Here is a 16,243-nt window from a genome sequence, read left to right on the forward strand (position 1 = left end):
AGGGTCCATTCACACGTCCGTTGTTTCTTTCCTGATCTGTTCCGTTTTTTGCGGACCAGATCTGGACCCATTCATTTTCAATGGGTCCTGAAAAAAAACGGACAGCACAATGTCAGATTTTTTTTCAGGACCCATTGAAAATGAATGGGTCCAGATCTGGTCCGCAAAAAACGGAACAGATCAGGAAAGAAAAAACGGACGTGTGAATAGACCCTAAACGTGATCACGCCTGGCCTGTTTCCCAAGAGGCTTGTTTGCATGTATTAAAACATTTTTCTTAGCAATGCAGGCACATATGAACATGGACCAACACGGATGCCTTTAGCTGCCAAGTGTACATGTAACAGGTCGTCCAGTTTAATAAGTACAAATCTGCTGACAGGTGTCCTTTAATTATCAGGCGTAATGTCATTATGCGTCAAACAGCTGCTTGTTCATGGTTTCAGTGTAGCAACCGTTTTTTTCCCCTTTTCACTTAATTGTTAGATTGGTTTTAACTTTTATGTGTTATAATGTACAGAAATGGATATAAGGACTAAAGATTTTAGATTTAAGTTTTGCGGAGCATATAACCAGTGTTTGTCAAAGAGGTTGTCTTCGGGACCACTCCTTTCTGAATGATTTTGATGGGGCAATCATCTCCACAAGTCTCGCTCTCACCACACATGGCAAACAGCTTATGAGGCGCCAGAACAGGTAACTGGTTAACGGAAGGGTATGTGTAAAGGGATGGAGCAGGTGTATATAGGCTTAGGTGGCGGATAAGGTGGTGGAGATGAACTGGAGGACTTACAAATCAAGGATTTTTTTTTATTCTTATAATAATAAAAAAAAGCATCCTTGATTTGGAAGTCCTTCAGTTTCAGTTCATCTCCATCACGAGGACGGGGTGTGCATCCATCTTACAGGCGACCTCGGCGGGGGAGGTTAGGAGGACAGGTGTCTTGAGTTTATCCTGTTCACCCTCCTCCCTAGAGAAGCAAGTCCCTTGACTCAATTAGTAATACCACCTTCCCTTTTTAACATTTGTGATGATTTATGTGTATTTTTTTATACTTGACCGCTGGCTTATCTGCCACCTGAGCCTATATACACCTGCTCCATCCCTTTACAAATACCCTTCCGTTAACCATTTACCTGTTCTGGCGCCTTACTATACCATTGTCTGTCTCTTGTGCATGCGGTGCACTTGATAAGTATCCTTGTGTTTCGCCTTTTCCAAGTGGGTAGCTACCTTCCATTGTAACGAGTTACCACGACCTGGTGTCTGTTTTGTAATATCTATTTCTTCTTTGGTGCTCAACCCTGTGCCCTCCCTCCTTTCCCTCCCAATCACATTTTTCCCACTCATATACTCCATTTTCTATTTTATTTTCACTTAAACAGCTTATTTTGCCAGGGAAAGCCATGGCCAACTGGGCCACTACAGGGGAAATATAATATTTCTTGGCCGCCATTGGAATGTATATAAGTATGGTTTGGGTCTGCCAAAATAGGAGCATCTACTACAGAGTGCCTCTCCATTCCAGCTTATAAAGGGGGCCTGAGCAAGGAATTCTTTTCTAGTCTTTTAAAAAAAAAATATTGTAGCTATTTTATTCTATTCTCTGTATATGATTATGGGGCCAGCTTAAATTGTGATTTTTAACAATAGGTCATTTTCTGAATAAACATTTTCTTTAATCTGACATCCTTGTTGGGTGGGGTAGGGATCCTCTGTGTAGCTCAGTAGTCTACATTTAAAGTCTGTATCCCTTTACTGTCCTTTAGTATTCTAAAACAAAGCAACTTTCACTACCCATCTTCATCTCCAGTTACCAAAATATGGAGTTTATATCTAGCTTGATTAAAATAATAAAATAAAAAAATCTACAGCTTGGACAGCCAGTATATAATCTACACAGTAAATTGTATCTAGTGGTTATCTAGTTCTTTAAATGGGTTGTCCGAGATAGCCCATCAATATCAAAATTCCAGACAACCTCTTTAACCCCTTAGGGACCCATGACGTATCGGTACGGCATGGTTCCCGAGTCCTTAAGGACCCATGATGTACCGGTATGTCGTGTGGTGTTCCGATCACCGCCGCATGCCATCGGGACCCGATGGCATGGAAGGCAGCGCGATTCCTTCCGGTGACGAGCTTGTGAGATCCAGCCCCCTGGATCTCACAGGCCGGAATCTGTATGAGTAATACACACTGTATTACTCATACAGCCAATGCATTCCAATACAGAAGTATTGGAATGCATTGTAAAGGATTATACCCCCCCCCCCCCCCCCCCCAAAAGTGGGACAAAAAACAGTGAATTTTTATTTATTTTTTAAATAAAGTTTCTCGCCCAATTCCTTGGGGGACACAGGAAATCTTGGGGTATAACTCAACTCCCTAGGAGGCGTGACACTAAGTGAAAACTGTTAAGCCCCTCCTCCAGCAGCTATACCCTGGAGAGAGAGACTACCAGTTTTTTGCTTAGTGTCCAAGGAGGCAAGTCACTCCCTGCTCTGCAGGGCTGTTTTTTCTCCTTCATTTAAATTTTTTTATTTTTTGTTTTACTTTTCACAGGGACAACAGAGACGCCTGGACCTCTCTGTTTCTCCCGGGGTCAAGCTGCGCCAGTGTCGGCCATCCGCACTGCTGCCTCCCCCACAGAAGACAAGGAGGACCAGGGCAGCCCAGCTCCCCTGCATCCCGCCAGCACAAGGGTCGCCCGCACACCAAGCCCCTCTCCAGCTTCCTGCCACTGCGGTGCCAGTAGCTGAAGGGGCGACCCTGCTGGAACGGATAGAGGGTGAAGACATCAGGATGGTGAGAGTGGCTGTTCCAGCCCTGCCCCCCCCCCCCCTTCCTACCCAAGGCCCCTTCCCTGACGCCGGATCAGATGTTCTGGGGCTACAGGGACCCCCACTCCTTGAAGTGGGGCGATATACAGGGGGGTTGAGAAGAACGAACAGGGAGAAGCCACAATTCCTTCTGCGCTGTGATGCAGAAGCTATGAGTTCGATTCCCAGGAGCCGGCCACTCTCCAGGCTCCTTAAGCAGCAGGCGCTCCGCCACTAAAGGGTTATTGCTGAGCTCCCCAGAGCCACCCGCAGGGGGGGGTCAGTGTTCTCTGTACTCGCTGCAGGGACTGCAGCAGCGCACCCAAACAGCGCCGGCAGGCTGAGCCTGCCTCTGTACCGGACTTCGGCACCCTTTAACTGCCGGCCGCGTGACGGCCGCACAGAGATCGAGGCGTTGCCCTTGTGCTGGTACGGCCAGTATCTCTCTGCAGCGACTTCTCTTGATTGCTGCGCCGCATACTGCCCCCTTCCCCATAAGTATACAGGGGAAGAATGAAATAATCGCCACACTTCGGCGCCATTACTGCGCCGCAGGCAGTCACTTCCGGCCTTATGTGTATTTAAATCGCGCACGCGAACTAAGCTAGCAGGGGCGGGGCTTTGCTTCCCGCTCCGCTTTACTCCCGCCTTCTGCTTATTCCAAGAGACCAGCAATCTCTGCTTCCGCTCCTGCCCTGAGAAGAGATCGTGCTCTGTCTCTTACTCCTGCTCCGGTCCTGCTGCTTGCTGTTTGCTCCCAGCCCTGAGGTCTTCGGTCTGGTAGGACTGCTAACCCCTTCCTAGTACCAGCAGCCCCTAGCCTTTCTAGCCAACATGTCCGATCCCTCAGGGGCCTCTGGGCCCTGGTATCACGCCTGCACCGCCTGTGGTGCACCCTTTCCATGGGGGCAATCAGACCCGCATTGCTCTGCATGCCAGGTCCCAATACAGGGTCCGCCACTTGCTGTGCCGCCCCCTGTCCTCTTGGATCCTCTTGAATGGGCAAGATCCCTGTCCCAGGCCGTGGAAAGCCTCACTAATGTCGTGGAGGCAGGACATGCCCTCAGAGGGAGAATTAGTGGATTCAGATTGGGATATGGACTCGGCTTTACCGTCCCAGCTGGCCTCTGCTGTGGGCTATCGCATTGCCAACATTCGTGATACCTTTAAAATTCACAATGACCCTCCCAGCTCTGACAAGGCTGGTGTGTCCTTTTTCCGCCCCAAGCAGGAGTCCACAGTATTCCCTCTCCATGCCGACTTCTCGTCGGTAGTCTCTAAGGCTTGGTCTCGCCCTGATGCCCGTTTTATACCCCCTAAGAAGTTGGATATCTGTTATCCCTTCCCGGCGGATTGCATCTCCACTTGGGCGTCTCCGCCTAAGGTTGACCCTCCCGTGGCCCGCTTATCTAAAAGCACGGCCATTCCTGTGGCGGACGGCTCCTCTCTTCAGTCCGCGGAGGACCGACGCATTGAATCCCTTACAAAGGCCATTTTTGCCGCCTCCGGTTCAGCCCTCAGGCCGGTCTTTGCTTCTGCCTGGGCCGGAAAAGTGGTCTCTGAATGGGCTTCCCAGCTGGATCAGGAACTTGACTCGGACGTCTCTATTCAGGACCTCCCTGCTTTAGCCCAACTCATTGTTCAGGCAGGAAAATTCATTTGTGAGGCATCCCTTGATGCAGGTGCCCTCATGGCCCGTTCCTCTGCTCTGGCCATTTCAGCTAGGAGAGAACTTTGGCTAAAGGTTTGGACGGCGGATTCCGCTTCCAAACGGTCACTTGCTGGTCTTCCCTTCGCGGGCTTCCGCTTATTCGGGACCCGCCTGGACGAGATCATTTCTGAAGCCACAGGGGGTAAGAGCACCCATCTTCCCCAGCATAGGATCAAGAGCGCCTCTCAAGGCCGTCCTGGTTTCTCTCGCTTTAGATCCTCCCGCAGGGCCTCCGGTCCTCGATCCGCGTCAGGCCCGTCATCTAATTCTTTCCAGGATAGACTTAAAAAGCCTTTTTTTCGGACTCAACCCTCCTGGCGTAAGTCCCAGCCTGCTCGCCCTCCCTCGGCCAAGCAGACCCCTGCCTGAAGGTGCGCCCCCACCCACCCGGGTGGCGGGGGGACTCCTCCTGTTCAGGGACATCTGGCAAGCGCACGTCTCCGACGCCTGGGCTCTCTAAGTTGTAACTTCCGGATACAAAATCAAATATGCATCCCTGCCTCCGGTTCGCTTCTATCGCTCCCGTGCCTCGAGGGACCCCCAGTGTGCGGCCGACTTCTCTGAAGCCATTCGCACCCTTCTGGACAAAGGAGTGATCACTCCCGTTTTTCTAAGGGACCGGTTCAAGGGGTTCTACTCAAAGGGGGTTCTTTCCCAAAAAAGAAGGTTCGGTAAGACCAATTTTGGACCTCAAGCGGTTAAACCGTTTTCAGGATGGAGTCCCTCAGATCCGTGGCGGCCTCTCTGGAACAAGGGGAGTTTTTGTCGTCTATCGACATCCAGGATGCTTACCTCCACGTCCTGATCGCTCGGTGTCACCAGCGTTTCCTTTGCTTTGCGGTGGGGAACGACCATTCTCAATTTGTCGCCCTGCCCTTTGGCCTGGCGACGGCTCCTCGGGTGTTCACCAAGATCCTTGCCCCTGTCCTGGCCTTGCTCCGCTCCAGGTTTTTTTTTCTCCTTTCCTACTTGGACGATCTGCTCATCAAGTCGCCCTCCTTTTCCCAGTCGTCAACCAGCGTGGACCTAACGCTGCAAACCTTGGAGCGGTTCGGTTGGATAATCAACCTTTCCAAGTCCTCACTTAAAAATTAAGTTTCAAGTAAAAAAAAAAAAAAACGTCATTTTCCCCAAATAAAGTTAAAAAAAATTGGTAAAAAAATAGGGAGAAAAAAAAGTATACATATTAGATATCGCAGCTTCTGTATCGACCGGCTCTATAAACATATCACATGACCTAACACCTCAGATGAACATTGTCAAAAATAAAAACTTTGCTAAATAAACAATTTTTTTGTCACCTTGCATCACAAAAAGTACAGCAAGCGATCAAAAAGGCATTTGCCCACCAAAATAGTACCAATCGAACTGTCACCTCATCCCGCTCAAAATTTGCCCCTACCTGAGACAATCGCCCAAAAAATAAAAAAAAACTATGGCTCAGAATATGGAGACACTAAAACATCATTTTTTTTGTTTTAAAAAAGCTGTTATTGTGTAAAACTTACATAAATAAAAAAAAGTATACATATTAGGTATCGTCGCGTCCATATCGACCGCTCGCTCTATAAAAAAAAAAAACACATGACCTAACCCCTCAGATGAACACCGTAAAAAATTGGAAATAGAAACTGTGCTAAATAAACAATTTTTTGTCACCTTACATCACAAAAAGTGTAATAGCAAGCGATCAAAAAGTCACACGCACCCCAAAATAGTGCCAATAAAACAGTCATCTCATTCCGCAAAAATCATACCCTACCCAAGGTAATCGCCCAAAAACTGAAAAAATTATGGCTCTCAGACTATGGAAACACTAAAACATGATTTTTTTTTTTGCTTCAAAAATGAAATAATTGTGTAAAACTTACATAAATAAATAAAAAAGTATACATATTAGGTATCGCCGCATCTGTGACAACCTGGTCTATAAAAATATCACTTGATCTAACCTGTCAGATGAATGTTGTAAATAACAAAAAATCTAAACGGTGCCAAAACAGCTATTTCTTGTTATCTTGCCTCACAAAAAGTGTAATATAGAGCAACCAAAAATCATATGTATCCTAAACTAGTACTAACAATACTGCCACCCTATCCCGTAGTTTCTAAAATGTAGCCCTTTTTTTGGAGTTTTGTTTGGCTGTTAACCCTTGCTTTGTTACTGGGAAAAATGGATTAAAATGGAAAATTTGCCAAAAAATTTAAATTCTGAAATTTCATCTCCATTTGCCAATAACTCTTGTGGAACACCTAAAGGGTTAACAACGTTTGTAAAGTCAGTTTTGAATACCTTGAGAGGTGTAGTTTCTTAGATGGGGTCACTTTTATGGAATTTCTACTCTAGGGGTGCATCAGGGGGGCTTCAAATGGGACATGGTGTGAAAAAAAACAGTCCAGCAAAATCTGCCTTCCAAAAACCGTATGGCATTCCTTTCCTTCTGCGCCCTGCCATGTGCCCGTACAGTAGTTTACGACCACATATGGGGTGCTTCTGTAAACTACAGAATCGGGGCCATAAATATTGAGTTTGATTTGGCTGTTAACCCTTGCTTTGTAACTGGAAAAAAATTATTAAAATTGAAAATCTGCCAAAAAAGGGAAATTTTGAAATTGTATCTCTATTTTCCATTAATTCCTGTGTAACACCTAAAGGGTTAACAAAGTTTGTCAAATCAGTTTTGAATACCTTGAGGGGTGTAGTTTCTAGAATAGGGTCATTTTTGGGTGGTTTCTATTATGTAAGCCTCGCAAAGTGACTTCAGACCTGAACTGTCCCCTAAAATTTCAAAAAAATTTCAAGATTTGCTTCTAAGCCTTGTAACATCCCCAAAAAATAAAATATACATTCCCCATATGTCTACTTCATGTTTGGATCATTTTGGGAATGAAAGTAATAACTATTTTTGGAGGTATTACTATGTATTATAGAAGTAGAGAAATTGAAACTTGGAAATTGCAATTTTTAAAAAATTTTTGGTAAATGTGGTATTTTTTTTTTAAATAAATAAAAATGAATTTTTACTTCATTTTACCAGTGTCATGAAGTACAATATGTGACGAAAAAACAATCTCAGAATGGCCTGGATAAGTCAAAGTGTTTTAAAGTTATCAGCACTTAAAGTGACACTGGTCAGATTTGCAAAAAATGGCCAAGTCCAGAAGGTGAAATTGTCCTTAAGGGGTTAAAATTGTTTATGAAGGGACTGTGGCGTTCCCCTTCATTGCTTACCAGGTGCAGCTATCATGCTTGGGGGTGCTGAGCTTTGAACTGGTCTAATATTGGTGGTCTATTCTAAGGATAGGCCACAAATTGCTGGATAACCCCTTTGGTCTGACACTCGATAATACAGAAGTTTTGATAATTCAGCACAGAACTGCATGATGGTACTGAATGTATGTATACTGGTATGAATTGTATGTTTAAGGGGGTATTCAGGATTTTGTTATTGATGGCCTATCCTCAGGATAGACCACCAGTATCTGATCGGCAGAGGTCCGACACACCACACTATAAATGATCAGATGTTTCATTGTAGCTACAGCACTGGTTAGTGCTTTGGAACTGTGGAGCAGTGTAGTAACCACCTCCATTCACTACACAGAGGACAGAGTTTTGGCACGGGAGCTACATTGGCGCATTGTCTGTCAGACAGGCCATCCATAACAAAATCCTGGAATACCCCTTTAAAGTATTACTTAGGAGACCTAAACCAATGTTGATTTCTCTAACAAGTTTGCTTTGTTTCTCAGGTGCAGCTGGAACGTATCCGACAGACTGAGTCATTAGAGGCAATCCGTGCCATCCTGAATGATACAAGACTAACTGACATTAATCAGCTTCCTGAGACATGACACTCCTGTGTCACACACATCTATGGTTGCAACTGAGTTTTTTTTTCCAAAGAAAAACTCTTCTTTATAGTAACAATTAATTATTATTTAACTCTTCTCCCAGATCAGGGGCCGTGGCTGTATGTGAATAAGAGCACTGAATAAGGGAATAAATCATAGTGCAGGTAGACGTCTTGAAAGCTAGGAGCAAAATCTTTCCATGAGGAACACTAATGAAACTTGTTGCTTTCTCTGACTAAACAGTGCTGTCTCTCCAATAATAAAAGTATGCGTATTTTTGTCTTTCATTTTACTTTTGGGTTACACAGGCAAAGTAAAATCTTTAGGGCAGATTATGGAGGACTTTGTGATGGCCTCTACATACACCATTCTGCTTGACCCGTCCGGTATGGTGGCAGCCCACGAAGCCCCTCTGTGGGTTAATTTGGCAGGCTTATTCTGCACATTATAATCTAAACACTCTTTAGACAGGAATGCCCATCTGTAATTGAATTCCAACCTCATGGCAATTTTGGGATCTATCATATGAATATAAATCTGGTTATTACAAAGGTATCCAAGATGGCGAAAAAAAGGGTCTGGTGCAGACAGTAATGTTGTGTACATATCATGGTATATTAGTACTCATTCCTCGTTGGCTGCAGGTCAGGATTTGGATTTGCAGTGACTGAGCATTCACGTATGAAGAACATTAGCAATACCAATTCCAATATGCAGTGTTTTTTTTTTTTTTTTTTTTTTAAAAGGACTTGGAGCAAATCGAGTAGTGGTGTGGTCTGATGATAATTCTGTTGTGCAGTAAATAGACTTGAAAACCGATTTTTCTTTCTGTGTATTGCAGCATGCACTGCCAGTTAAATGTGTACAGCAGTAACAGTGATTCTGTCTTGCATGCCATGTTAGTTTTGTACAACATATATAGTAAATGCTCATGTCATACTTCTGCATTTGTCTGTGCAAAGGGTTCGTTTGGGTTCACTTATCATAGATGGATATGATACTGCTCCATGCCGATCCATATGGCAGCCATAAGTACTGATGTATAATTATGCAGAGAGAACCTGTCACTGGGACAGATCCATCGACTCCCATTAAGGAAGCTGTCCTAGTAACGGTAGCGCCACACTCTGGGGGAAAGCAATCAAACAATCCATGAGGTATACAAAGACGGTTTACATACAGAGTACATGTACCAGTTTACTGTTACTGGTGACTCTGATGTGCTCTCTATGGTGACAGATTTTTTGCCATCGATTTGAACACCCAAATCACATTTTAGTAGCCACATTACATAGCCGTACATTATATTGTGTTATACAGCAGTCATTACAATAAGCCGGTTATAAATTTTTCTGTGAAACAATTGTTTTAACTTTCGGTAATAGTTTACAGATATAGATTTATAGCGCACAATTGTTTGAATACATTACAAACGTTGCTAATATGACAAATTATCAAAGCCATTAGGTTCTTGTGAAGGATGAACCTAACCCTGCAAGAGATGATCACTTGATATTACGGTATACTCGGTGTGAATGGCTCCATGGTCTACAGGAAGAGCTTGTTGTATGCAAAGCAGCACATCTCTTGTTGGGCTGAGATGGATAAGCCAAGTGGCTCCTCGCCGTGTGTGTGATTCCCTGTCATGGACACTGCTCGTATCTCAGGAGTGCACAGCATTATACTGATTTATAATGCTGTATGTCTCTGCATGACCTTACAGAATTATACAGACAGTGTTATGTCAGTATAATTCAGCAGATACAGGTCATGCAGAGACGCACGGCATTATAAATCAGTATAATGCTGTGCGCTCCTGAGAAATGAGCAGTGTCCATGACGGGAATCACGCTCACACACAGCGCCATTCCCACACAGGACACGCTCGTCCGAAACAGGGCTTTGTGCTATTACGCCTATGAGTACCTTGAGGGGTTCCTATTTCCTCAGAAAGATTTAAAGGGGTTGTCCAAAAGCAAGAAAAACAGGGCTGAATTCTTCAAAAAAAAACAGTACCACCTATGTCTGTGTTGTGTCTGGTATTGCAGCTCAGTTCCATTGGAGACAATAGGACAGAGCTGCAATACTGAACATGACCTGTGGACAGGGGTGGTGTTTCTTGAAGACAGCAGCCCCATTTTTCTAATCCTGGACAACCCCTTTAAAGAAGAACCCCTAGATTCACCATTTTGAGGCTCCAGATCCTCAGCATATCTGTGGCAGTTACCTGATCTCATACTAGTGGTTTAGTTGTTTGTAATTAAGTTAATCATTCTGCCTTTGGTGTAATGGAGTATGCTAACCATTCACTGAACTTGTGGTGGGCTCACAGACCATTAAGGACTAGGTCATAGTACTTTACCACTCTTTGTATTAAAACTTACAACTCGCTGACATCCAGGTTAAATACCACCTGTCTTCCCCAATGATGTATAGATGGTGCTCAATGAGCGCCATGCATGCAGTGTGAGAAGTAGCCATGACACTCCTCTGGTCTCGGTGATCATCAGGTACTGCAAGAGGTGCTAGGTCTTAGCAGACCCAGTATTTTTCCTGTCAGGCTAGTTTCACACAAGTGTATTTGGTTCGTGAAACATCATTCCTGGACTGAATTCTTAGCATCATAATGACTTTATGATGCTGTGAGTTCCTGTCTGTCATGTGCTCACATTATTGATGAGTACAATACATTAGACCTTCAGTCAGGCAGGAAGTCACTGCATTATGATGCTGTGAGATCTGGTCAGAGAACCGGCTTTTGGTTTGGGAAATGTGGCCATCATACAGAGCATATTTCCTGTAACACATTTGTGTTGAAAAAAAAAAAAGCAAAACTAAAACCTCATTCATATTTCCGTGTCCGTTTGATGCCCCATGGAAAAAAAAAAATCCATCTGGTTTTCATCCATGAATATGTCCGTAAAGGATAAGTGTTTGGTCTGTGTGTTTTTGGCCTCTGTGTGGCTGAAAATTAACTTCTAGGGCACTTCAATGGGTGTTTGATCCACATAACGGACCAAAGTAGTGTGTGCATATGTCAGATTTTTTTTTTCAGTGACCCCCCATGGCCAGTGGAAAATCACTGATGTGTAAACAGACACATTAAAATCAATAGGTAAATGTGCGGTCTGTGGAAAATGCGGATGAGGCCTAACTGGGACTAATGTCAGCCCATTACAGGGGAAATCAGCAGTTAAAGGTGTATTCTGATTTCCTGGGGTCCATCCACCACCAAGCGCTGCTCCCATACAAGTGAATGTGAGCGCACCGCACACATGCGGCCCCTGCTCCCATTCATTTCTATGGGGCAGACGGAGATAGCCAAACAAGCGCTCGGCTATTTTCGGTGGCCCGATTGAAATGAATGGAGGGTTGCTGCACATGCGCCCTCCATTCTCGTTGTAGGTGCGGGTCCCGGAGGTGGGACCTGCCCCCATTGTATATGATGGGAAACCCCCTTTAAAATACATAGACACCCCCTCCCCTGTGACCATATATCTCCTGTATGAAAATGACCATAATGGAAAGGAGGACAAAATCCTCCTTTGTGCTGTTAATAATATTTACAAATGTGAAAAAATAGACGCACAAAAAAAAAATCCCAGGTATAAAAAAAATACTTAATTAACTAAACTAAAACTAAACTTTTGAAAGCACGTGTACAAAAAAATAAGTAAAAATTCTGAGAAATTGCCCTGATCTTGAATTGGTTAAACACAAGGCAGGGACCTACCTGTTTAGTCAACATTCTCTGGCTACAGTAGTAGTTTTTGTTTTTCCCCTTTGTATATACTTCCCTTTTGCGAAGTGGCATAGGTGTCCCCCTATGTGTGAGCCAGATGGGATACTGGTCTCCACAGCATTTGTACTCTTAAAGGCGTTGTCCGGGTTCAGAGTTGAACCCAAATATCCCCATTTTCACCCAGGCATGCTCCAGTGCAGGCAAAGCCTTTTTTTTTTTTTTTTGGGGGGGAGATCTGGTGACGTACCGGGCTCTCCATAGGTAAGCTAGGCAGAAGTGTGTGCCTAGCAGTGAGCCCAGTGACTAATGGGTGGGCTTTAGTGCTGCACTAGCCTGTAAAACAGCTAGGGCCATGCTAAAGCCCGCCCATCAGTGCTGGTGATGGCACTGGCAACACTGCTAAGCGGAAGGCTCCGCCTAGCAGTGTAAAAAGTATAAACAAAAAGCCATTGTCCTGCGCGATACAGCTCAGGGCAAGGGAGAACATCATCATATCGGGGTGGCTGCCTGGGTGAAAATGGCGATATGTCCGGGTTCAGCTCTGAATGACAGTGGTAATTGCATGGAGCACCCACTCTGAAATGAGCCACCTCTAATCCTATCAAGTAGGTCCTGAAGTTTAGGCTCAAGGCTCCTACACCTTTCACCATGTCCTGACCACCTCATCAGGGAGACAGCATAAGTTACAAAGTTTCAGGATTGTGTGCACTATAAGGGCAAAAAAAAAAAAATTTGTTTTTTTTGTCCACATCAGATGTGGACCGATTCACTTCAATGGGGCCACAAAAGATGCGGACAGCCTGTGCTGTACACATTGGTATGGCTGTGTGCATGAGCCCTAAGGCATATTTCACACAGAATTTAAGCATTCCCCCCAAAAAGCTCAAATCTTGCAGTCATGTTTGCTGAATGTATATAGGAACAAATTAATATTTCTGCACCCAGCATTTTGGTTTGTGGTGGAGGATGTGATGTTTTTTTAGTCAAAGCAGCCAACACTAGAAGATAAATGGCAAATAACTTACCTGGAGGTGTGAGACCACAACTACATTTCTTTGCAGTTAATGTTTTAGTTATTCCGTTCTGTCAGCCGAACAGAAAATAACTGATCCAGTCTAGTCCTCATTTCTTTGAATGGGTCATTTTGAGCATCAGTTGTGCCCTGTCAGTGCAAGTTCTGCCAGGTTTCAGTTATTGATTTCCTCCAAAAATAATACAAATTTTATATATTTTTTTTAAACATTCAAGCCAATGAATGACATACAGACATGGAAGGTGTTCCTGTTTGTATACATTGTTCAATCTAATGAACAGATTTGTTTATATTTTTTCTGTTACTCTGGTGGAACAAAGTAATGGAATGCATATGTGAACTTGGCCTTAAAGGGGTTATCCAACCCCTGTAATGACTGTCCGCTCATGTAGGTTATACTTGCCCCACTCTCTGGCCGTCACATCTCCCTACAAAGGGAATTTGTCACTGTGATCTTAGACTTTTAATACATGAGTAGTACTGTAGATAAGCACTCCAGATTGTTATTCTTTGTCTACTGCTCCCCTTGGTTAGCTGTCAAAGCTACACTGAAATATACTGTCAGGACTGCTGTGCATACGCCCAGGAGTCCTTTACTGTACATATTGTGCATACGCCCAGGAGTCCTCTACACAGCTTTGAGCGCTGACAGTGAGGGGACAGTAGAACAATAAAGTGATCTGGACTCCTTATCTGTAGTACTAGTCTTGTATTACTGTATAGCTGATAATCCAGAATCATGCTGACAGATTCCCTTTAATAAGCTGAAATAATAAGGCCCAGTTCACACAACGGAGTTTTGGTCATTGATTTCCATGAGTGACTGAGAGCCAAAAACAAAACCTTCTCAGTGTAGGCTCCACTCTTGGTTTGAACTAGGCCTGAGTTTCTGTTTGTTACCAAGGGCTTATGACTATCTTTATACTTGAGAAGTATACTCTAATGCCAGAGACTGAAATGGAGACCATTCTTCTGGAATTCATTCACGGTTTTGCCATATGAATATACTAGGACAGGGATGCTCAACCTGCGGCCCTCCAGCTGTTGTAAAACTACAACTCCCACGATGCCCTGCTGTAGGCTGTCAGGGAATGATGGGAGTTGTAGTTTTGCAACAGCTGGAGGGCCGCAGGTTTAGCATGCCTGGGCTAGGAGATAAGCACTTGCAGTCCTCCTGGAATAGAGAACATTGCCCATGCTTGTCCTTTGACATTTCTAATATAACTGCTCTTCTGAACATTCCAGATGTAGACTGGTAATAAAACACATGGCTCATCGCTAGGGACATGGGATCTAGGTACGATGACAAACGTCAGCTATTCATTTATTTTCTGCAGTCCCACCTCCTTTCAGTCCATGAGGGAAACATACAGGATTCTATCTGAATGACTAGTAGGCGAAACAATTCCATAGATATCAAGATTTTGACTGTTTCCTTTATTTGGACAAGTCTCTTATGCCCCGCTGTTGCATTTCTCTCTCCTATGTACTAAACACACAACTCCTAAAATGCATGCAGTCTGGATATCATGTGCCATTTCCAACAGCAGCACGTGATTTTCAGTTTAATTTATTAAATGCAAATATAATACCACTGAACAGTTACCAGAACATTTCATGTAAAATACTACGTCACTGATAAGGGTGTACTATATGCAGTTTTCTGTACAGGCTGATGGAAGTCTGCAGAGTTCGGTTGATAACGGGATTCTTTTCTATAACCCTATGTAACAAGCTACAGATGTGTCCTGTATTGAAAAGTGTTGACAATTAAAAAGCTGCTGAAGAGTCAATGTCTGGTTATTTTTTATTTGTATTTGGTTTAACTCAAAATCAAGCAATTTGATGTTTGAGTTAAAAAAACAAAACAAAAGCTTCATGTTACTAAAATAATATATGGCCAAAAGCACGTGGACCCTCCTAAATAGTGAGTTCAGGTGTTTCAAAGGCTATAATTGGGACGGGGCTCCGGTGCAGCACGGCAGTGCATGGCGAGAGGCCGCCGAACTAAAAAGTCAGACATGCAATACTTTTAGTCCGGCGGCCTCTCGCTGTGCTGCGTCGGAGCTCCGCCCCCCTTCCCCATTACACTGCGTGCAGAATTATTAGGCAAATGAGTATTTTGACCACATCATCCTCTTTATGCATGTTGTCTTACTCCAAGCTGTATAGGCTCGAAAGCCTACTACCAATTAAGCATATTAGGTGATGTGCATCTCTGTAATGAGAAGGGGTGTGGTCTAATGACATCAACACCCTATATCAGGTGTGCATAATTATTAGGCAACTCCCTTTCCTTTGGCAAAATGGGTCAAAAGAAGGACTTGACAGGCTCAGAAAAGTCAAAAATAGTGAGATATCTTGCAGAGGGATGCAGCACTCTTAAAATTGCAAAGCTTCTGAAGCGTGATCATCGAACAATCAAGCGTTTCATTCAAAATAGTCAACAGGGTCGCAAGAAGCGTGTGGAAAAACCAAGGCGCAAAATAACTGCCCATGAACTGAGAAAAGTCAAGCGTGCAGCTGCCAAGATGTCACTTGCCACCAGTTTGGCCATATTTCAGAGCTGCAACATCACTGGACTGCCCAAAAGCACAAGGTGTGCAATACTCAGAGACATGGCCAAGGTAAGAAAGGCTGAAAGACGACCACCACTGAACAAGAGACACAAGCTGAAACGTCAAGACTGGGCCAAGAAATATCTCAAGACTGATTTTTCTAAGGTTTTATGGACTGATGAAATGAGTGAGTCTTGATGGGCCCGTGGCTGGATTGGTAAAGGGCAGAGAGCTCCAGTCCGACTCAGATGCCAGCAAGGTGGAGGTGGAGTACTAGTTTGGGCTGGTATCATCAAAGATGAGCTTGTGGGGCCTTTTCGGGTTGAGGATGGAGTCAAGCTCAACTCCCAGTCCTACTGCCAGTTTCTGGAAGACACCTTCTTCAAGCAGTGGTACAGGAAGAAGTCTGCATCCTTCAAGAAAAACATGATTTTCATGCAGGACAATGCTCCATCACACGCGTCCAAGTACTCCACAGCGTGGCTGGCAAGAAAGGGTATAAAAGAAGAAAATCTAATGAC

At 44.2% G+C, this 16,243-nt stretch overlaps 1 protein-coding gene across 1 annotated transcript in view; it reads left to right on the forward strand.

Moving 5' to 3' along the window:
- RABEP1 (rabaptin, RAB GTPase binding effector protein 1) overlaps positions 1 to 14,957 on the forward strand; it is a 95,786-nt gene extending 80,829 nt beyond the window's left edge. Inside the window, exon 16 of the mRNA XM_044285590.1 lies at positions 8,288 to 14,957. Coding sequence (XP_044141525.1) covers positions 8,288 to 8,389 — 102 coding nt within the window. The 3' untranslated portion in view covers positions 8,390 to 14,957. The remainder of the gene's footprint in view (positions 1 to 8,287) is intronic.
- Positions 14,958 to 16,243: the final 1,286 nt, after the last annotated feature.

Source organism: Bufo gargarizans, chromosome 3 (genome assembly GCF_014858855.1).
Source record: "Bufo gargarizans isolate SCDJY-AF-19 chromosome 3, ASM1485885v1, whole genome shotgun sequence".
Taxonomy (NCBI): domain Eukaryota; kingdom Metazoa; phylum Chordata; class Amphibia; order Anura; family Bufonidae; genus Bufo; species Bufo gargarizans.